The sequence below is a fragment of the Nipponia nippon genome, unplaced genomic scaffold, assembly GCF_047370975.1.
Source record: "Nipponia nippon isolate SJK-2023a ecotype South Korea unplaced genomic scaffold, ASM4737097v1 scaffold_4, whole genome shotgun sequence".
In the NCBI taxonomy this organism is placed as follows: Eukaryota; Metazoa; Chordata; class Aves; order Pelecaniformes; family Threskiornithidae; genus Nipponia; species Nipponia nippon.
This window is the reverse complement of record NW_028262358.1, coordinates 104,081,325-104,105,215: the sequence shown is the minus strand read 5'-3', so window position 1 is coordinate 104,105,215 and position 23,891 is coordinate 104,081,325. Positions and strand designations below refer to the sequence as shown.

Sequence of the window (23,891 nt, the reverse complement as noted above, 5' to 3'; positions counted from 1 at the left end):
ATATGTTCTTTTTGTGAGTTGCTCTCTTCAGTCCTAGATTCTTTTTACCAAGCTCATATGTTGAATATTACATGAAGAATATTATGAATTCTCTCAAAGTATTCTGATTCCTCCAGGTAGTTTAGATATAAATGAATTTTTGTTGGATTATTATTGACATCATAAAACTAGGCTAGACAATTTATACCATAAAACTTCATGTAAGCCAAAGCATTTCTAAGTCTAATATAGATTCATGTTATTACTAGTACATCATACGATTAATTCATGAAGACTGTACAGTTATTAAAAGGGCCTGAAATATTAATGAAGAATTATATATATTGGGAAAATTGTTTATGTTTAGACTCCATCTTAGCCAACGTTATGCTTTACTGTTTTTCAACCACATCGGGGGTGCGATAGTTTTTAAAGTCAAACAGTACTTGTCTAATTACATCATCCAATAACTGAAATATTTTAAATAAGAAAGCTTAGATAAACAGTGCTGAAAAATAGCTACGATAAATCATGTTGTTGTTTTTTTTTTTTAAGGATGAAGTATTAAATTTGACAGCTAATTTCACACCTGTGTATGTCTGTTTTCTGTTGATTAGTAATTCAGTGGTGTTTCTGTGATTAAGAGAATTTAGCATTATAAACTAGTCATTTATGACATTTATTTATGAGTAACTTGTGTACAATTATTTATCATTTTACTGGTGAAAGCTGGATCATAGCTTTTTCATTACTTGTCTCTTGCAAGTAATTCAATATTATCTCCTTGTTAATAATAATCTCCTTAGTTTCAAATTTTCAGGACTTTACCCCTGAGTTACATCTTATAAATAATTTGACGGAGGCCAGTAAAATTGTGGAAATCACATCATGTGAGTGTTTATAATCTCTAAATTCACGCCCGGTCCTGCAGATAACCTCACTTAGGTGGCTGTTTAGGGGTCAGTCAGCAGAGGTTAGTATGGTTATTTTAAAAAAAAGAATGCAACAACAAACTTCTCATGATTGAAACGAATTTTCTCCCATTTAAATATTCAGGCAGAAAAACAAACTGAGGGTGGCAGTTTCTTGGCAAAGACTTTGAACACTGGATCATAAAAAGAAACTGCTCAATTAATCTGTGATTTTTCTTTTTTCTATGTGAACTTGCTTCCAGTATCTTGTTAGGAAGTAGAGAAAAGTTCTTATTATTCTAAGATTGAAAGAGACAGTTACAGTAGAAATTTTATTTAATGGATTTGGAATTTAAAAAAAGGTAGTTGAAGAATAGAGAGAAACCGATTTTGCTTTAAACTCAGTTGACTAATCTGAGAAATTACGGACACTTAATATGGACTAGTGTCTTTTCTGGACTCTTGCTTTTCTACTGTCTTGAAAGTGATGTGTAATTATACAACTTCATCTTATGTTTGACACAACAAAACGTTTAATTTCCAAAACGCAATAACATTGAGATGGGGCTATTAACAGTATCCTGCCCTTAGGTTAGCTTCGTCAATGAAAGTTGGCTCCAATGATGATAATGCCAATGGTTTGTACTTAATTAGCTGAGTATATTATACATTAATTTAATCTTGAGAGTTTTATGAGGGTTTTAACATATTAATAACAATGTCTGTAATACTTGCAAGGCTTGTGCTGGGATTCTAATTTCAGTGGTGTTTAAGAATCAGACAAAAGCGTTCCATGTGAGTTTTACGTGTTTGCACTTCAGGTTGCCTGAAGTTTCTAAGCAACACATAAAGATCTGTGATACTTAGCAGTTACAGCTATGGCATAGTGTGTGTTAACAATTTTTATTTTGACCTTAGGGCTCCTTTCAATGATTGTGCTCTGTACATAGACTCCTAATACTGCAGATCTGGACTTCCTTGTAGCGAACTATTAAAGAAATCACCAGACCATTACAAAAGTATAAAGGAAGTGAAGGTCAAATCAGTGACAGAGAATGCTAGCTTGCTGCAGTAATCTGAAAGGTGAGGTTGGCTGAAAGAGGTACACGTTGCTGTGTACATGATGTACTGAAGAAAGAAAAGGGACTCATACAGTTGAAAAGAAATAGTAAATTTAAATCTGCTGTTTCAACTTTGCTTTTGGCTATTTAAGGTTGACCTTAGGAGTGTTTCTGCAAAAAGATCAGGCTATTTTTTAGTCACCGAATTCCGTATCTCAGTTTTAGCTTCATGAAATATTTTTGGACTCTCAACTCCTATTTCTTTATTGCAATTTTACATCTTTTTGTCAAAGGATGTATCTACAGTTCTGATTAATGTTTGTTTAGTTGCAACTGGAATTTTGGATTGGTTTTGTTTATGAATGTTGATAAGGAATGTTCACTATGGAAAACTTCATGCATAAAAAGTTCCCAGATGCGCCCAATTTTGCACCTTCTTCCAGCATAGGGGCTTTGTAAGGTATGTATGCTCACTTCACCAGAACAAGTTAGGAGCTTGGAGTTGGAGTTAGCAGTTGTTTTACAAAAAATGGCAAACTTTTTTTTTTCTGTTTAACTCACTGGAAAGTTTCTGTTACCCCAAACAAATCTTTATTTTCTATTGTAAAAGCTAAAATTAAGCACTCTTGTTATTTTGAGCTTAGGTCTGAGTCCTGCAATGAGCTCTTTGTGCCTTTGTAACGGTTATGACAGAGGTCACGTTTATATATCCAGTGAGATGGAAGTGTTTGAAATCATCAACAGAGCAGACTCTTTTTTTTTTTTTTTTTTTTTTTTCTGAGAATGTTCAAGATGGAAAGGAAAGCATATTTTTTGTCTGTTCACTTTTAATTTTTTCCAGATTAGGTTTACTAACACTTATTTGTTTGGCGGCAAACTCTACATAGCATAAACAGATTCTTTCATTTTTTTTAAATCAAGTTTAATATTTCACACTAAATTTGTGTTTCTTGTGTTTTTGCTCGCTCCCACCTGAAGACAGCATTTCTGATGGAGAGCAGAGACTATACGGAAGCTCTTCTCCTGAGATATGCAGATATATTTAGAAATGTCATTAGATCTCAAAAGTCATCATAGACTGGTCAAGACAGACATCCTTAGAGAGGGTAGCTCAGTGCTCTTCTAAACAAGCCTTGTTCCCCCCAGCCTGTATTTAAAAATGTTCTCAGGACAGTAGAAAAGGCTTACACAACAGATCAGTCCTTGAGCTATGGTCTCTAGCTGTTGGGAGACACTGCCTGGCGCCTCAGAGTTTGCTGCTTTACCTCCTCAAGTAGTCACTTAGCATGTGAGGTCACTACATATTTGGGACTGGACCAGTTCAAAGCTTTAGTTGTATATCACAGTTCTTTTGTGTTTGAGTGCCCTTTTCTCAGAAGTGTATCTGCAGCAATAAAGTCTGGCTGCACACTGGGCTGCATCAGTACAGCTAGTAGGTTAAAGGGAGTTGTTATTCCCCTCTTTTTGGCACTTCAGATGCTGCAATTGGAATAGTGCCCAGTTCTACTACACCCCAGTATAAGAAAGACATAGACAAATTGGACCATGTCCAAAGGATGGCCACCAAGATGGGTAGCATACTGGAGCATATGATGCACAAGGAGAATAGAGCTAATTGCTGTCCTCAATTGCTTAATGGGTCATTACAGCCAGATGGAGCTGGACTCTTAATGGGCATGCACAGTGAAAGGACAAGAGGGAATAGGTAGATGTTGCAGCAAGGGAAATTTCAATTAGACACAAGGAAAACTCTTCATGCTGAGGGTGGTCAAACACTGGAACAGTTGTCCAGAACAACTGTTGATTCTCCTTCCTGGTGGATTTTCAAAACTTGAGTGGGCAAGGCCCTGAGAAACTTAATGTTACTCTGAAGTTGGCAGTCCTCTGAATTGAGGGATAAACTAGCGACCTCAGGAGGTCTCTTCCAACCTGTACTGTTCTAAGTTGGTATACACTACTGACTTTACATGAAGGACGTCATTCAACAGTCTTGCCCAGATGTGGATTTGCATCCTAGACTTGATCTCTTATCCCTTCCAATGTGTCCTGAAACCAGGACACAATGGTTACATCGTTACTTTGTACACCCTTTGTATTTCAAATTACCTCCTTAAACCTGCTTGTCAAGTCAACTCCCCACTCCATTTAAATGCTTTTGAAATCTGATTCCTATATGAGAGAAAAGGAGAAAGGCGTGAAAAAAATCAGTTTAACCTTCAGAGTACCAGAGTATCAGAGTATGTGATCTACTCTGTAACTGTGCTGTCCCATTCCGTATTTTCTGCCATCTATCTATTTGGTTCTTTGTTATATCATGCTCAACTTGGATTTGTACCATTTTTACTTGTTCTTATGAGGCTCTGAGATTATTGGTGAAATCTCTTAAGATGAGCAAAGTGAAAGAAAAGAGAGAGAGGAAAATAAAAAAAAAATAAAATAATAAAAAAAACCCCAGAAAGTAGTGGAATGGTGATAGATAGCCTGGCTAGTTTCACATTAGTATTCTGTTGAGATTTGACCCTGAGTCTGCTGAACTCCAGTGACACTTGCATTGTCTCCAGGGGGTTTTTGGAGCAAGCCTCTGTTGCAGACTGTCTTCAGTTTTGTATTTCCCAGCACTCTCATGGGTCCCCACTGTCACAGGTTTTTATCACCAGCCTAACTCTCCTTGCTGTTTTTCATAAAGATGCAACAATGTGATTAGGGGGTGGCAAGTTTCTTTCCCTCAGCTGTGAGGAATATGACTCACTTTAACCTTCGAACATCAAATACTAGAAAGTGAGTGTAAAAATGAGGTGAAAACCATGTGGATTTCCTCTTTATAAACACATATTCTGGTCTTTTTTGGACTCATTCAGGATATTTAGACTCTCCACTTTGATACTGTGCATTTGAAACGTGTATCAGAAGTGTGCTAAAGCACATCCATTTTATTACTGCGTTTATGACTGCTCCTCTGAAAAGAAAGTATTTGTGTTCAGATCACCAAGAGAAGCATTAGCTTTTTTTTTTTTTTCTTTCTTGAGTGGTTTATATTTTGCTTTTTATTGCTTCAGTTATTTTTGCTTTCCTATGAAAATATTTGATTGTCTGGTCTCATAATTTTTTTCTGAAATCTCTTTTGGCTTGGTTAATGCACGTGTAATGTGCAAACTCCATATGGAGAAGGATCTGATGTGCAAGCACTGTGAATAGGTTCTGGCATTGCTTTGAGCATGAACCTTATATTTTTATCTGGGGAAAATAATGGGCTCTTAGTGGTTGCTTTATGCATTTGGTTGGATGTCAGTTCATTTGCTCAAAAGGATACAAAGTTTGCTGCCAGGTTGGTTGATTTTCTTCTGCTTTAGGCTCATTCTATTTTAGTATTGGCTATTCTGTATTCTATTTTTATTTAAAGTTCTTTCAGTATCTGCCCTTTTCAGGGCTACTCATTCCCCTTGCTCTGTCTTTCCCAATATAGCCCGGCTTCTAGTCTCTCACAGGCAGCTGTTTTTTCTATTGTGTTTTTCCTATTCTCCAAAACTGTAGTAGATATTTGTTTTTCCTAACCCCAAGGCCTGATCCTGGGCAGGAAAAGGCCCTTTGTTGTGAATACCCCAGTTAAAAGGAAAGATTCAAGAAAGCTGAAATTGCAAATGCAAGGGAATCTCATCTTGAGAGCAGTCATACCATAAGTGATCAGCAGTGAGAGGCAGGCAGGCAAGAAAGTAGCCTCTTTCAGCAAGAAGTGCTTGGAGAAACAGTTTCAGATGGGTGAAATACATTTATTGGCTATATCCACAACAGTTCTAAACTGTTGTTATTACGTTTTTCAGTACGTTCTGCATGATGAACTGACTGCTGGTAGTTATTTTTATGTATAAATACTACTGTTCAGAAGAAGAAATAAGGTTTCAAGATAGACAGAGAGGATATATACACACATGTAAATGTGTGTGTACCTATATATGTATAAATGCATGCTTTTCTTTTGATTGCATAACTTGAAATTATTTTTGTTTATTTCTTTTATATGGAAATGGGCCCAAACAATATCTGTGTCCAAATGTAGTTGCTTTCTTTTCCTGTTGTACTATTTCTCAGCACTCAAAATACTGTAAGAAATACAGTGTTTTGGTGTAGTGTCATTTTTATTATTTCTGCTATTTCATAGTTTCAAACAAAAAGTTGTAAAGAAGCACCTAGAATGCTTGGTGGAGTTCACTTGGTTTACATGGATTCCATGAGTAGGGCTCTTACTGCAAAGGCAGACCAACAAAGTATCCTTGACTTATTTCATTCTTCTGATGGTGACTGCTGAAGGTACCCCTAGTCAAATTCCTGTCTATAAGGATGAGATGAGATCTCATTTGAGTCAAGAAAATAGTGCTGCCCAAAATTAGGACAATGGCATTCTTAGAAATATAAAAAGGATGTAAGAGTGTAAATATTCTGCTCTGCCTGGCAGTCGAAGGGTTCAGGTCATGTACTGTGTGCAGTGTGGGGCACTTCTAACTTTAAGATACAGCTAAATTGGAAAGACTCCAGGGGAGAACAGCAAAGATGAGATGGGTATTAGCAACCATGACTGTGAGGAAAAATTGAAAGCTTAGAATAGAAAAAAAACAAGGCATGAAGGAAGCAATAAGTATCTGAAATAGATATTTTAATATTTTTTCATAAGTGCATTAAAAATTGTATTCTCCATCTGCACAGTCAAAAGCAATGCCTCTTTGGGCTATATAGGAAACATCTCTCCGACTGCAAAGATGATTTAGCAACAGAGGTAATTTACTTGAAGAGGGTTGTGTTCCCTGTCTTCGGAGGTTAGAGAACACTTTAGAAAAATTTCTGTAGGTAAAACTCAAATGTGCTTTGCAGAAGAAAAGGCTAGCTGGTTTTTGTAGGTGTCTCTCAATGCCTTACCTACATGGGTGACTGAACACAGAGCAGGAGATCTCCACAGGATTTGCTCTAGCATCAGTGTGGAACGAATAGGATGATTGTGAATGGGAGAATCTTGGCGGACATGATAAAATCTTGCAGTTTATCCTATAGGTCTGTCACGTTGATGTTTCAGCTGATGGTATTGTGCAATGGTGAGATATCAACAGGAGGAAAAAGCTACATATAAAGACAAAAGGTGTAGGAGAAAAAATAGAGATGAAAAGAGAGAATGGGAAACAGTTCATAATACAGTCAGTCAGCTTTTATTGGCACTATTATAGCCATGTTTAGATACAAATATTGGATTAAAGTCCTGAAAATTATTACAAGTCTCACAGTTTAGCCTTAAATTATAGCTTGCTTTTCAGCTGCACTAAATCTCAATGTAATGCATGGCTACTCTATGTCTCTTTAAGTGTCACAGGGTTCTGTTTCACTGACATCAGTAAAATGATGTAAAGAGACATTGATGAAATAGTGTCAGAAACAGTTGTGTTTCTTGCCACTAGAACCAAAATCTAAAGCACTCTCTGCTAAATTTCCTCACTGGAACTTGATCTGTTTTTTTCATTGCTTTTTAAATTATTATTATTACTTTGCATAAATGAAAGGAAAAAAAAAAAAAAAGCAAACCGAGAATTATTTTCTGTGAAGCCAACCATACTTCTCTGTGAAACATAAATACTTTCCAGTTTTCCTCTGATGAATTGAATTCTGGATTCAAATAGGCAGTGGTATTCAGTAATTATAGAACAGGGGTATCTTTTTTTGGCCACACAGTAAATAGATTTAGACAGTAGTGGAAAAAAAAAAGAAAAATATAAGCAACAGATAACATAGAGAAGGGTGGCAGCAGGGAGGAGCTGCAAAGGGTCTCTAGTAGTATCAGATGAAAAGAATCATAGAATCATAGAATCGTTAAGGTTGGAAAAGGCCCTTAAGATCATCGAGTCCAACCGTTAACCTAGCACTGCCAAGTCCACCACTAAACCATGTCCTCGAGCACCACGTCTACCCTTTTAAATACCTCCAGGGATGGGGACTCAACCACTTCCCTGGGCAGCCTGGTCCAATGCTTGACCACCCTCTCGGTGAAGAAGTTTTTCCTAATATCCAACCTAAACTTCCTCTGGCGCAGCTTGAGGCCGTTTCCTCTTGTACCGACCCCCACCTCGCTACAACCTCCTTTCAGGTAGTTGTAGACAGAAAGGTCTGTTACACAAATGAAGTGGGGATACAAAGCTGGATATGTGGTATTATTCAAGGGACAGTCAGAAGGGCTGACTGCATCCATTTTTTGAATGCAGTGCTGAGGTGACAAGTTATCCCCAGCACTGCTTCTCACCTTCGTATATTATTTCTTATCATACTCTCACTTCCATATATCTCAGTCAAAACTCATCTGGGTTGGACTCCATAATCTGGGTAAACCCCTACTGAGAGCGTACTGTACTTTAAAGTGTAGTTAACTGTTCAATACAGTATTTTCTTTAAACTGATTTAAAATATTACCAATATTCTGTTGTCTTAGTCTTATTGCATTATATAGCTTGCATGGGTATTTTGAATTGTAATTTGTTCATAATGGCTATTTTGTATCTTTCATCTGGCCCATACATTGTTTTCTTTATTGTAGCTCTTTAGAGTAGATTTTATTGTACTTGCACCAGCCATACAAGTATATACAAAGCAAGGAAAGGTGAACATGTTTAGCAGAATAATTTATCTTCAGTCTAATTTAAAATTGAATGTTGAACTCAGCTTTTTGGAGAAAGAATGTTGGCATTTACATGGCTGGGTTTATTATTTTTAGTTTTACTTATCATTTAGGTTAGACAAGAAAAACTGTCAAAACCTAATAAATTTCATATTATTTGAGGGGAAAAAAAAGCTTGTGTCTTCATGATATATTTGTTTCTTCAAAAGAACTTTCTTATGACCTATTTTGTTGGCAAGTTCTTGTATCTAGGAAGATTAGTTCTGTTGGCTAGACAATTTCAAAATGATAGAGTAAGATTAATAATATAAATACAGGTTTTCCTTGTTCTATTGATTGGGTCCCAAATCTCTGAACACTTGCCCATCTTAGTCATTTTACTTTTGAGAGCAATGACATAGAAGTTACTCACATGCAGATGATTAGCAACATATTAAAAAGAAAGAATACCTCCTGTGAAGGTATCATTATAATACTGTTGTGGTTTAACCCCAGCCAGCAACTAAGCACCACACAGACAGCCACTTGCTCACTCCCCCTCCCCGGTGGGATGGGGGAGAGAATCGGAGTGGGAAAACTCATGGGTTGAGATAAAGACAGTTTAATAATTGAAATAAAATTAAGTAAAATAATTAATAATAATAATAATAATAAATGATAGATATTAAAAAAAAAAAAAAAAGAAAGAGTATACAAAGCAAGTGATGCACGATGCAATTGCTCACCACCTGTCAACCGATGCCCAGCCCGTCCCTGAGCCACGATTGCTGCCCCCCAGCCAACTCCCCCGAGTTTATATACTGGGCATGATGTCATATGGTATGGGATAGCCCTTTGGCCAGTCTGGGTCAGCTGTCCTGGCTGTGCCCCCTCCCTGCTTCTTGTGCACTTGGCAGAGCATGGGAAGCTGAAAAGTCCTTGACCAGTGTGAGCACTGCTTAGCAACAACGAAAACATCAGAGTGTTATCAGCATTATTCTCATCCTAAATCCAAAGCACAGCACTATACCAGCTACTAGGAAGAAAATGAACTCTATTCCAGCCGAAACCAGGACAAATACTTCAGACAAATCAGATATGTAGAGACATAATCCATTACTACGAATTGTGAGAAGGAGAAGCTTAAGAAATATCTTTGTCTGAAATGTGGTAATGTCCCTACTCCTATTCCATCAAAACGCGCAGTAACTTAGGCACTTTCACTTTAGACATCTTTTCATCCAGTGTGGGCATACAAAAGTTACTTGTCTGTGGCTGAGATTTCACGATTCCCTTAATTTCAGGAGGATTAGAATTAGGAGGGTGTGGACTAGAAACACGTACCAATATTTGAATTCAGTTGTATTTCTGAAGCTTAATTTGGACCACTAGCTCAGCTTCTTGTTCTTCCCACCTTTTGTGGATAAGTTCTGTGCAAATCTTGTATGGCTTTAAGCTTCTGAGCTATTGAGCACTAGTTAATGCAGATAGTGAAGCTGTAGGGCAGGGGCTACCAAACTTCCTGACCCTGTGAGCCATTTTCTGAATTATTTAATGTTGCTAATAGCCATATCCTTTTTAAGTCTCTCTATGTCCCCTATATTTTACAGACCAAGACCTTATACCACTTTGTCCCTATACCCATTGCTGTTCTGAAACAAAGATAATTTTGGCAGATTGCTACTATTATATTTTATAATAATAGAATCATAGAATTATTAAGGTTGCCTAACCACTCTCTCCGTGAAGAAATTTTTCCTAGTATCCAATCTAAACTTCCCCTGGTGCAACTTGAGCCCATTTTCTCTCATCCTGTTGCTTGCTACCTGGGAGAAGAGACCAACCCCCACCTCGTTACAGCTTCCTTTCAGGTAGTTGTAGAGAGCAGTAAGGTCTCCCCTCAGCCTCCTCTATTCCAGACTAAACAGCACCAGCTCCCTCAGCCGCTCCTCAGAAGACTTGTGCTCTAGACCCTTCACCAACTTCATTGCCCTTCTCTGGACACGCTCCAGCACCTCGATGTCCTTCTTGTAGTGAGGGGCCCAAAACTGAACACAGCACTCGAGGTGCAGCCTCACCAGTGCCGAGTACAGGGGGACGATCACCTCCCTGGTCCTGCTGGCCACACTATTTCTGATACAAGCCAGGATGCCATTGGCCCTCTTGGCCACCTGGGCACACTGCTGGCTCATGTTCAGGCGGCTGTCAACCAACACCCCCAGGTCCTTTTCTGCCAGACAGCTCTCCAGCCACTCCTCCCCCAGCCTGTAGCGTTGCATGGGGTTGCTGTGACCCAAATGCAGGACCCGACACTGAGCCTTGTTGAACCTCATACAGTTGGCCCTGGCCCAATGATCCAGCCTGTCCAGGTCCCTCTGTAGGGCCTTCCTACCCTCCAGCAGATCAACACTTCCACCCAACTTGGTGTCATCTGCAAACTTACTGAGCGTGCACTTGATCCCCTCATCCAGATCATCAATGAAGGTATTGAACAGGACCGGCCCCAACACTGAGCCCTGGGGAACACCACTCGCGACCGGCTGCCGACTGGATTTGACTCCATTCACCACCACTCTCTGGGCTTGGCCATTCAGACACTTTTTTACCCAGCGAAGACTGCATTTTATCAAGCCACGAGCAGTCAGTTTCTCCAGCTGATCTATTCTTAAGCTTGGTCTACCTGCATTTGGCCACACATTCCCTCTTCCGTTGTGCCATACATTAGCCCTGTTATAATTGGTGGGAGACTTGGATCAGGGGACTGATCTGACTAAGACTTGATTTTATTCTTTTTTTTTTTTTTTTCCTAAAGGAACATGAATACCAAGTTGCATATGGGTCAACAGACAGTGTTCTCATGGCAAGTAGGCAAACTGTGTACTGGGCTATGGCAGGATGAATATGATCAGCAAGTTGAGGAGGCTATTATTTCCCTCTGGTGCTGGTGAAGCTGCACCTGGAACACTGTGTTCGTTGGTTGGGGCCCTCTGGTCAGAGTAGTTGAAGGAGCTGGACTTATTTAGCCTGTTGAAGTAAAGATCCATAGCGGCCTATAGCTGTTGAAGAAGAGTTACAGACAGCATGGAGCCAAAGTCTTTTTGGCGGTGCTGAGTGATATAACAAGGAAGAATGGCCACAAACTGCAGACTGAGAGATTCAAGTAGGACCCTACGGGGCTGATGCAGCACTGGAGCATGCTGCCCACTGAGGCTGTGGGACCTCCATCCTTGGTGGCTTTCAGGACTTGACTATCAAAGCCCCAGCTGAGCTGAACTCATGTTGGTGACAGCCCTGCTCTCAGGGGGAGGCTGAACTGCATAACCTCCAGACGTCACTTACAATGAACTTTTCTCTCTTGCCGTGAATGTTATTGTGAAGATGTAGCCTAAGTCTAAGACTTCTTACAACACAAAAAAAAGGAAAGGGTGCTTACAAAAAGGTATTTGTTGATTTATCTCATGCTGACATAGATTTCTAAGGTAGGTTAGGTGGCTGTTGCTTTCCACTAACTGGTAAATCTAGTGTAGATTTTGAACATTAATACTGAGACACCCAACCTTAGGCGAGGTGCATCTCAGCCTAAACAAAGTCATTTCACCTGATGGAGTGGTAACTTTTTACAGTGCTGTCATGTCCTTCATTGCTGTCATCTGACCCCAGAATTGAAATTTAAATTAGAAAATTTCTAAATTAGTACAAGTGTTTAATATTGATCTGTCTTCCAGAAAGATCTTTTCTACCAAGATACAGCAACTTCCTTAGAGAGAAAAGAAGTTAAAATAAGTTTCAAGACATAGCTTCTTGACAGGATTTTAAGATTTCTGTATAATGTAACCCTACAAATATTTGACTGTGATGTGTATGTTTTTTATGATTTTAGTCCTGGAAAATTAGGACATACAATCTCTCAACAATAACCATAGAATGTATGATTCTAAATAGACAATTATTTCTCTCTCTCTCTCTCTCACACACATACACACAGAGGCTCTGTGGAAAACAGTGCTCCATCTAACCTCCCTGTCATCTTGTTCATGTGTCTAGTAGAAGTGGTTGTGTTTTTATTTATCACTCGATCTGTATGTGTCAAGCACAACAAAAAGGGTATCTAGTCCTCCCCCACAGTAACAAACTACAGTGGAGAAGTTCATAAACAGAGGCTTACTGGTGAATCATTCGCATCCACAAAGGCTGCTTCTTACCAGTGTAGAAAGAGAGGTGCTGCTGTCAGTTTGAAATGATTCCCAGCCTCTGGAAGGCATACGTTAATGAACTCTGGAAGGCATACATTGATGAATTAAACCAAAATCCCCCCACGTACTCTCCCCAAGCGTGCTGACGTAGGGGAAGAAACACCTGGCTTGCCCATGAACATGGGACTTTAAAGAAACACCTGAAAGAAATCCAAAAAAGCAGTGATCTGGCAGGGATAGTGCTGACACCTCGCTAGCTTTTGGACAACTTTCTGGCACTAGTCATAGCTGCAAACCTTATTTTGCTGTTAGACTATCTACCCTGCTGCAGATTTGCAATATTGACCCTAATTTATGTTAGTGAGGAAAAGAGGGAAGCTAATAATTTGTACTGTTGAGTGGGGACCTTTGGAAGATGGTGTTTAGAGCTGCAAGACATGTCGAGCAGACTCTTTGGATTGTAACAAAGCAGTTGTTAGCAGGACGTAGAGGATCAGGAAAGTCAGAAGTTCAGAAACCAAGTCCCAGCTTGTTCTTCCTTATCAATCAGGATAATAAACTGCACACAGACGGGCAGCCCCTCTCAGTAAAACCTCAGAAAGTCTTTGAATTAAAAGTGAAAAAAAAATCTTCTAGCTGCTTCCTCTGCATCGCTTCAGATTGTAGCAAGTGCGTTTTTCATCCAGCAGTGAAAGAAACAGGCCTGTGTTATCTGAGACTATGCTTTTCATGCTTTTCACTGGGGGTTTTCTCAAGCTAGCCATTGGGGTGGTGTTTTCAGTTTGTCAGATCTGCTGGGGACGCTAGTGAGTTTATCAACAGATGTTTCAACCACATGTTTCATGGTGCTGAACTGCATCAAAATTAATTCCTGTCTTTCATGCAATTTATGCTGTTTTAAAAGTTGGGATCCACCTATCAGCAGCAGCGTTGCTGGGATAAACATAATTTTTCTCGTTCCTTTCCCTTATGCATGCTACAACCTCTGGCAGTAGTAAAAAAACAATGATTAATGTTTTTAAAATATATGAAAGACGTAGGGTCAAGTACCATTACAACAGTGGGTTACTGTGATACAGCCTCTTACCTATATGGAGAAGGTACCTCTAAATAACAGGCAATGTCACAGTGGCACTATAAAGGTCAATCTACTTGAAGTATGTGTTTCATATTCTATGTTTCTAGGTTTTTTTGCCTTTGAGTCAAGATCACAGCTAAAGTCCAATCTCCTATTTGTCATTCAAGGCCAGAGATAATTTCAGCAAGCTTTTGAATTGGATTTGTATATAACCAGGCATGTTAAACTGCTTATTGTACTGAATTTACATAAAAATGTATACCCATGCACGTCTGTGGGTGTGTGCCTGCATATATATATTTGCTTCAGCATACTTGTTGCTGTCAGAGATGTAATTTTTCAGCCGAGTGTTAAAATAGAGATTTCAGAGATTTGTGATTTAAAATATACTGTGCTGTCTTGTTCTAGTAGGACTTTTTCCAGTATATCAGAATTATCTGCCAACTTGATTACAGTCTCTGTGATTTCAATAGATTCTGATATTCGGATTCTAAACAATGGCTTTGTTCTACAGCTTGATACTAACCCCTGAAGCAGCTCAATCTCAAGGGATACTTTAAGTAGTTCCTCCATGTGTGTATATATTTGTACATTATGCAAAATAATTTTCAAGACAGCCAATTTCCAAATAGTGGTGTGTGAATAAAATAGTAATTGTACATTTAGAGACCGTCTGTTTGTTATGATGGAGTTTTATTTCCTTCATTTCTGTACTTGAATATTTTACAGAGTATAACTGCACATTTACATTGCCTGTTCGACTTACTTCTCTTGCCTGGGAGGACTTGGAAGACTTTTATGAGAAAGGAATATAACAACTCTGTCACTATTACTGTTTGCTGCCTCCAATAATAAAATATTAGGAGGCTTAAACTTTTTATTTGAGTGACTGTTGTCACTGCAGTATTGTACATCTACAAATACAAAAAAAGTCACGTGGAAGCAAAAAGTCCTGCTACATGAATGCATTCAGCTGGAGTCTGTGAAGGTGATAGTTATATAAATGTAACTAGACATTTAGATAGTTCTATTTTAAAATTCTTCCTGCAAAAATTCTTTTTTTGAAAGTTATTTTGCAGCTGTTAAGAAATGGATGCTAAGAATAGAATTGCATTTTTCATGATAACTGAGTTCTGTAAGTTTTGTTATATTTGGATGTAATTATGACAGATCTTAAAATCAAGAAATTATAATTTATGTTTTTTTTCTTTTCAGAGTCACAGTGTACACTCTGTGGGGAGCCTGAAGGTGAGCATGTTTTCCTATTAATATTTTGCAAAGCAGCTAGAGGTGAACACTTGGCTCAAATGACACACATGTACAATAGATTGGAAATGATATCCGAGTGACGAGAACCAATGAAAGACGTCCTTCCCTATGTTAGATACCAAACATGAATTGAATTGAGTAAAGCACAGTACATGCTCCAGGCAGGAAATATCTTAAAGGACAAATATTCTATTAGAGCAAAAGTTGAAATATTTACTTCTTATTCTTTTGTGTGTTTGTCAAACTAATTTGGGGTAAGAGAGTGTGAAAACATATTTAAAGACATCACTTCGAGGATGGAAAACAAAGAGACTGGACATAAAAGGGAAATGAGAAAATGTTTTTATATTTGATATTACATTTACAGAGAACTGTGAGAGGCTAACGCTTTTTAGCAGGTGAAGTGAATAAATATTACTTCTGAAACAAAGATAATTAAGCAATAACTGTTATGCAGTGCAAATACATGCCCACGTGAATGTGTTTGGTGGTATGTATTGTTTGCTTTTTTCCTAAGTGGCTAATTAAATGCCAAGGTGAGACCCACAATTTACCTAAATGAAAATAGGTATGAGGAAAATCTCTCATATTTATTTATTAACATTGGTGCTGTTATAAAGAAAATGTCAAAAAGCTGACCTTAGTTCCAAATCAACCATCTAGAGTCTTTCTAAGAAACATAATCTGAAATAGCAAATATAAATGCTGGAGCAAAGTATATTAATTAAAAAATGAAATTATAGATTCTAGGCTTTATATCTTGAATACTTTCTGAAAAACTATTTAAACTTTTCATGTTTTATAAATTTAGGAAGGAGAAGTTATTAAGAGATGAAGCCTGGAAGTTAAAGGCTTTGAGACCTTGCAACTAATGAAATAACTCAGTAAATTAATTGTTTTAGAGATTTGTTTTGACTATGCATTCCTTTAATAAACAGTTAATTCTTGATTTGTTCAATTTCTTTGTCCTTTATTTGATAAATTTATAATAGCACAGATACACATGTGAAAAGGAAAATTAAGATAGGTGTTTGTTTACCTTTCATGAGATATTCCTTGCTTGATAAGGTTATCCAACTTCAAAGTTATGCATTGGATTAGTTCTGTTTTATTACATGCTATGCCTGCTTTATAACAATAATTCTTCTTTCTTTTCATTACTGCTTTTTCATACCTATTCAGCTTTGCAAATTTTAATAAATGTTCATGGACTTTGTAAAAAGAGAATTAAAAAAAAAAAAAATCAGTAATAAAAATGTTTAACATTTACTTGACTAAAAGTCCACAATCAAAAGGTAATTATATGCATTGTTGTAGGAACAGTCCTCAAGAACATAATGTTCAGTTTTTAGCTGAGTATAAATGAACTTTCCCAGGAATGAATGTCTCCTGGATCACCATACTCTCCCCTCAAATACAGTATTACTGGAATGCTAATTATAAATTCTCTGCCTCGATTTTAAAAATATTGACATTAATGTCAGCTTAGATTAGTGACAAGACTTACAATCTTAAATTTTTTCCTTACTAGATTAGCACAATTTCTGATCTAATACTGAACATTCGCAGGAGTTTTATATGTGATTTTGTGATGAAGAAGAAATTGCTCATATGACTTCAGTTTTTAGAAGGCCATTCTAAAAGAAACTTCACATCTTTGTTGTGTAAATCGAAACCAAAAAACTAACTCAAACCTCAAAAATGTAATTTTCCTCTAGAACATTCTATAAATTTTACTATGGTTTCATAGTAAACTAATTGAGTAACTTAGAAAACTAGGGAAGAACTGAAAAATCACTTTTTGCAATGTTTGAATTGGAATTCCTGACTTTTCTCTGTAGCCTTCTTCAGAAATTTGAGATACTCTGTGGCTTGTAGTTTGCATTTTTGGTATCTGAGCCAAATTCAAACAATACCAGTTAGTGGTACATACCATTTGCCTCTAGGTTCCTTTTTTCCTCCTCCTTTTCAGAAAAAATCAAGGTTCACTAAGTATATTAATATACTTCAGTATATTAAGATGAATTTGCATAATTGTAGGACAGATGCACCATGGTGTAGGCCTCCTATATTAATTTCCAAAGTGGTAAGCAGAGACTTGTTCATGAAATAGTAGATGTGGAGAAATCTTCCTGACTTGGGAGAGAGGAAGACAAGGCTTCACGTCTTACCACTTCTGAGTTCCTCTGAAGATGTTTATGCTATTTATTGAAAAACCTCCAAGCAGCTAGTGGTGAGTTTCTGAACAACACCTTCTACCTTCTATAAGAAAGGTGGCAGAGTGGAAGCGTATTGCAAGCCACAAATTCTGATTGTCAAATTGATCAGCTGCAGTTCTCACTGTTCTTGTGATGGTTCATCCTTTCTCTAACCATCACTCCTCTTTCAAAACCGGCAGTTTGGTCCTGGATTACCAGTATGTCCAAGTGTAATAGGAAATGACTGTGTAAAACAGAGCTCTTCGCTGCGGGCACTTTGCGAAGTTTTTAGCAGTTAGTGCTGCACTTCAGGAAGCAAGTGCATTTATCTGCATACACATTGTTGCACAGGTGTGGGACAATGTGAGTGCATGTTTTATAGAGGGAAAAAATATCAGATATGGGAGGGACATACAAATTATCAGGATACAGATCTCACGTTTCAGTGTTTCACCTATGGAGTTTGTGGATCCATAGATAAATGTGTGTTATGTGTCCTCCTTTGCAGCCCATCTAAAGAGAATCAGTTGGACAATACTGAGGTCTCTGTTTGAGAAGCAGTCTTTGTATGAGCTGCAAAGGCTTATGTGTTCTGTTTCCAAAATGATGGGTTTGCTCTGTGTTATTGACAAGCAGGTCAGCTACCATTCCTGTCAGCGAGAGATGTTTGAAGACCAGGAGGCCTATTTTATACTGGGAGGAAACTAAAGTTGCAGAAGGCAGAGCTGGTGGTCTAATAAATCCCATTAGTGTAGCTACTTCAAGCTGCTCCATCTTCTGGAAATGCAAGAGCAGCAATGACTTGTTTTCAGACAGATGACAGCGGTTGCCTTTGCGGAAATGATCTGCAGTTGACAGATTATGTTGTCATGGTAAACACTGTTGGGTTGGGTTTGTTTTTTTTTCTCCTGCTCAGATTTTAAGTGAGGATGGCACGTTATAGATGCGTGTCTAGCTCAGTCTTTGACAGCCAACATACTCTGTTAGAAAGACTGGTGTAGTCATGAGAAATTTCAGGAACAGTTACCCCCATTATTCCTCAAGCAGATGTTTCTGTTCATTCTAACTCCTGGCAGTTATTCACAGAAGTTTTTGAAAGGACTATATTAACAAACATAAGTTTCTATATTAGCAAAGCAGCAAACAAGCAAGTTTTCAGTAGACCACTCTGTCTTCTCAAAGACTATGCAAATGGAAGCTTTTCTTCCAGGCTTTTTTAATGTCCTTCACAACTCCAGTAGTGACTTACTGTTTCTATTCACAACTTTTGCCTCTGTGTTTTATGATTATTCTGTTTCTTTCCTTCTTAAAGGTAAATGGGCAGTCCTGTACAGTACCAGCACTTTTCAACTTCCGTAAAAATAGACACCTCTACACATTCTTTAACAGCACAAGGTTTATCTAAATACACAGATCTGGAAAATGTGGTGTTAAAAAGGAATACCACTGAATGAATGTGTTTCTAGTGAACTTTGAGAAGAATTAATACAAGGTCTGGCTCTGCCCAGCATTTCAGTCTATTGCCTGTTTCTACAGAAGAAAATAATGGTAAAGATACAGCTTGTTTCAGGAAGTCCTTTAACCACTAGAAGCTATAGATTACTGGACCCAGGTAAAGCACCATCGTATGCTCTGCTTCTCCTTAGACACTTCTCTCTTAAAACTAGGGAGAGCATGGAAAAATGCATTTCTCCAAGTATCTGCCACTGGCAGTTATGGGGGACAGAACACTGGGAACACTGGCCTTTGGTCTGACCCTCTGTTGGTGGTCTCATGGGCTTGTTGGGTTCTTATTAGTTTGAGATAAAAAACAGTGGCAATGTGTAGAATTTTGTTTGGATATCCATGGGAGAGAAAGCCCAGGTTAACTTTGCTGTAGATGTTAAGCTTTCTCTCCTGTGATGCTGATAGCAATTTCCAATTTATTTAGGTGTATTCCATGATGAAAATAAGCTTCCCTGTGTAGAAGCTTCTGATGTGTTATGAAAGTGGTAGAATATGCTGAGCAATTCTGCAAAGACTGTGGAGCAGGTAGTAGGCAGTTCTACCTATTATTCACTCTGTTATCTGGTACCTCTTGATCTTGCAGTCTATACACACACTGTAGTATTCATATCTCATTCTACTAGAGATTCTATGTGGCAAGTGTCCTTTCAGTTCCACAGCATTTAGTAATCAAGTCTGGCTCACCATGCACTGTAAAAACACTGATATACACAAAGGCTATGAGTAACAATACTTCTCTACTTTGCAGGGATCTATGTTAACTTTAACATCATAGAAAGAAGACTCAAGTTTCATTATGAACAGTTAAGTGAAGACCTCTAGTTAGGATGACAGTTAAAGAAAACAAGCAAAATATGAATATTTGTAAGGAATGAGATGGAGAGTACAATGCAGTATATTAAAACACCACTTGTGCATACTAGAACTACTCTAGCCTGAAATACTGAGTTGAACCTTTGCTTCCCAGCACCACCAGAAAGGAGTATAGCAGAGAGTTTAGGAATCTAGAGATATATAGTAAACTTGCCAAGATACATAAGGAGCAATCCCACATGAATGAATATTGAGATGGTTTGCTTCATGTAATTTAGAGAAGGTACCAATCAAAAAAAAACCCCAAAATACATCTACTGCACTTTCCTAATACTGTAGTAAATGATGCATCCCATTTTCCATGGGATCATGGAAACTATGGATTCCAGTTTTATAATATATCCAGACCAAGTAAATATTCAGAAGCAGAACAAGTATAACAGAAAAGCAAATACAGTTGTGGAACTTGCTGCCACAATGTGACTTCTGAGATTGACCTCAGATTCAATTGGCACTGGATGTTACATTAAACAGTAAAAATGTTGCAACAGATTTGGGATAGAGGGAAGTCCCGTTGTTACCAAAATATGTTTTTATACAAATGAAAAAAACCAACCTGTCTTTTAATAGATAAGTGAGATACATCCCCTAGGGGTAGGTTATTATAAATAATTCCTTCATCTTTGTTTTTTGTAACTTTTTAGTTACTGTGGTCAGAAACTGAATACCCTACTGGGTAAACCTTTGGCCTTGTCTGCTGTGGAAATCCTCATATTCCTTCTGCAAAGGCCTTGTGAGTTTCTAAGAGTCAACCTCCAAAGAAAGAACTGGAAATATTCCCTCTTCCTGCCTCATCTAGATGACTGGGTCTTTTTAGGTATATTCAGGGGCAACTGTAGATCCAAAAAATACATATTAGGGTGCATTAGAACTTGCTGCAGTTATCTCAACTTGTGTGGAGGTTTCTATCCAAAGCATACAAGGGCACTCAGAGACATGGCATACAGAAATGTCTTGCTCTGACATGAGAAAAATCATAGAATCATAGGATCATTTAGGTTGGAAAAGACCCTTAAGATCATCGAGTCCAACTGTTAAGCTAATGCTACCAAGTCCATCACTAATGAGACAGACTTTGGACACACCACAGAACCAGACCAATGCTGTGCTGCATGTATTACACACAGTGTACAGAATGTATGAAAAGCCAGTGATATCAGTGCAGAGAGATTATGATATTCTTCATCTCTTTATCCTTTGTGTCCAGTGGCAGCCAGAATCAGGGTCTTACAGATTGTCCCAGTTTAGAGGAACTAGCAATTAAGTCAGGGATTGTTTAATGATCTTTTGTATGCTTACAAAGAATGATGAAGTCCTGGGTGAAAGAAGGTTCAAACAGCAGGAGTAATTTTCTTTGCCCCCAAGTAACCATCTTCTCACACCTAGCACTGAAGACCAAAAAATATGTTTTCACAGACCTCTCCTAAGGTCACAGAATTTACCTGTCCTGGCAAAGTCTGCCATGCACTTTCTGGTGCTTTCACTACTTTCTTTCTCCCGTATGTATTTTCCTTCAATAATTTTTCCTAAGAATTTGTCCAGGTAGTTCAGATTCTGCCTCAGTCTCTCAGATCTCTTTTGGGCTGTGGTATGCAACTACAGTTTGAATTAAATTCTCCCATTATTTTTTGCAAGTAACTGGCACAGAAGTGGTTGGTGGTTGTTAGACTTGCTGGGTTCAAGCTTGTGATAGCAACCTTAGAACAGTGACTTTCTGTTAATTTGTAAAATAAATGTTCCGTGTAAAAGGAGAGTTGAGAGGAGACCTATTTCTTAATGTATCTCAAAGCGAACATTGTTCTTTTTCCTACACTTGTTCTTTTGTTAAGTTAAACAGTTAGTAGTTCAAACAGCCAATGCGTAGATACTGCATGACTCCAAGTGTCAGAAGATTGAGAATCTTCTGACAATTATATATGATCTGACAATAAATCCAAGTGCCAGAAGTTTAAGATTGTTTTTTACTGTTGATTTACATTTTCAAGCTAAGATGCCAACATAATTTTGTCTTTCTCTGAGAAGAAATGAGTTTGTGCAAAATTTTTAGCAAAGTTACAAGAATGCTAGAGTATGTCACTCATTTACCCATACAGAAGTTTATGTCAATTAAAAATAGAAGGTTTTTAATATGATTGAAAGTTGAGGATGGATTTAATAGATTTTTTTTTTTTTTGTAAAAGAAATTTTGAGTTTTAAAATCAAAACAAATGGATGAATTGTTTGTATTTGCTCATAAGATGCATAAAATACTCAGTAGAACTTGGGTAATACAAGAAATATAAATAAATAATTGACAGTAACAACAAAATCTCATACTTTCCTTGAGGAAAAAAATGGCTTTTTCAGATACGTCAGTATTAGAGTGGTGGATTTATTTCAGGTACTGCCAGCTTTGGTGCTGTCTGTGCTCTGGTTAGTACTAGTGTGTTGGGGTTGGCGGGGAAATACGTCTAGTTTTTTGGGGGGGGTTGGGTTTTTTTTTGTTGTTAAAATAAATCATGTGGATAGTAGGTAGTTCAGAAAAATACCTTAAACTTGGCAATATGTCTTAATATTGATGATGTTCCATCTGGGTAGTTCTGGCTCTGAATTTAAAAATGTCCCTTGGTATCTAGTGGCAAACTATTACAGGCAGATTAATAACTCCACAGAATTTTGCTAATCTTCATTTTGTTAATCTTAGCATTTAGTAATCCACACTGAAAACTGGCAGTTTTACCACTGTTAGCAATGACTTTCAAGAGTCCTGTAGTCTTAACTTTCTTATGCTGTATTTACTAGACCAACAGTTATCAGTAACGAAAACTGAAGCTGTTGAGGAAGCAAAGTACATTTCACAACACATAATCCTGACATTTTAAAGGAAACAATAACACATAATAAAATCTATTTTGCCTAATTTTAATATTGCTTCTTTGCCTGCTTACTATAAAAACTTCACAGTAGTTTGTTCAAATCAGAAAGTTTCTTGTTCTGTATATGTACCACTGAAAGAGTTAAATATTGTTCCTGCTATCAACATAGTAATAATTCGTAATTATTACCTGAAGTGATTGACATAATGCTGACTTTATTCAGTACTTTGTGAAAAATTTTATGTAAATACAGGGTGAAGGTCTTTGATCTTTCTGCTTTGATCCATTTGTATGCCAGCACCTTGGTTTGCAGGAATAGTCACATTTGTGCGCCTGTGTGAGCTTCCTTGCTAACGTTTACATAATAGGTTCTGGTAAAATCACTGGTAGTATGAAACTTCCTTCTGATCTGAGTATTGCTAATATACCTTTCCCTTTTATTTTTAATGCTTTATCTACTGCTCTCAAAGTGAAGTGATTTGATTTTTCATCTTCATGGAAACTTTTTCAAGTTGCATAGAAATGTATTGCTGTCATTCTCCATTGTGTAGTCTGTAAATATTGAACCTTTTTTTAGTCTTAGATCAAAAGCAAATATGCAAGTTAGTTACACTAGATATTTTTAAAAATAAAATAACCTGTAAAATTTGGAGATTGTACTAACCTAAATATTTTCAAATCTCTCTCTCACTGAGCTAGTATGTCTGATTTTACTCATTAATTTTTTTAGGATAACAAGTTCAAGTATGTTCACAATATGTGCTTTGTTCTTGAACTGTACTGAGTTTTATATAAAGTGAAGAGACGAGATGTGTATCATGATTTTTAGCAAAGAGTTACAGCATGTTTTTATTCAAACAATATTGAACAACATGTTGCTACTGTATTATCATGTTGCCTGCATTTGGGCAGACAGCAAAAGTTGTCTGCAGGAGGCCTGCTAAAGATTTAGTTGCAGAGAAAGCTCTCAGTGTCTAGTTATAGTTAAAATATTGGAAGATTTAATTTTGAACTCTTCTAAATTGTATAGTTTGTATTTGTATAGTTTGAAGGTTATATATGGCATTAGTAAAATGAATACTTTTGTCTATAACAAGAAATAAAGTTGCCCATTTTATTTAGTTGTATGAAATCAGGAATGGGATATTTAAAGGATGAGGACCTATGTAAGCTAAGTGTGAGATAAGGTGATCTCAATTTTGGTATTGTTTCTTTTACAGAGTAGCTTAAGATGAAAGTCTTGAAATAAAAGGAAAAAATTCTCAGGTGTATTTTAAGAAAATAAATTATTTTGTTTAAAAAAGTGCTTTCCAGGTCTTCACCTGTCATTTATATTTAGAATA

At 37.4% G+C, this 23,891-nt stretch overlaps 1 protein-coding gene across 16 annotated transcripts in view; it reads left to right on the top strand.

Annotated features, from left to right (window-relative positions):
- Positions 1 to 23,891, top strand: part of DLGAP2 (DLG associated protein 2) — a 480,050-nt gene that overhangs the window by 213,050 nt on the left and 243,109 nt on the right. For all 16 annotated transcript variants that reach the window (XM_087775270.1, XM_087775281.1, XM_087775268.1 and 13 more), the window contains one exon: positions 15,063 to 15,095. In XM_087775270.1, the coding sequence (XP_087631396.1) occupies positions 15,063 to 15,095 (33 nt within the window). The remainder of the gene's footprint in view (positions 1 to 15,062; positions 15,096 to 23,891) is intronic.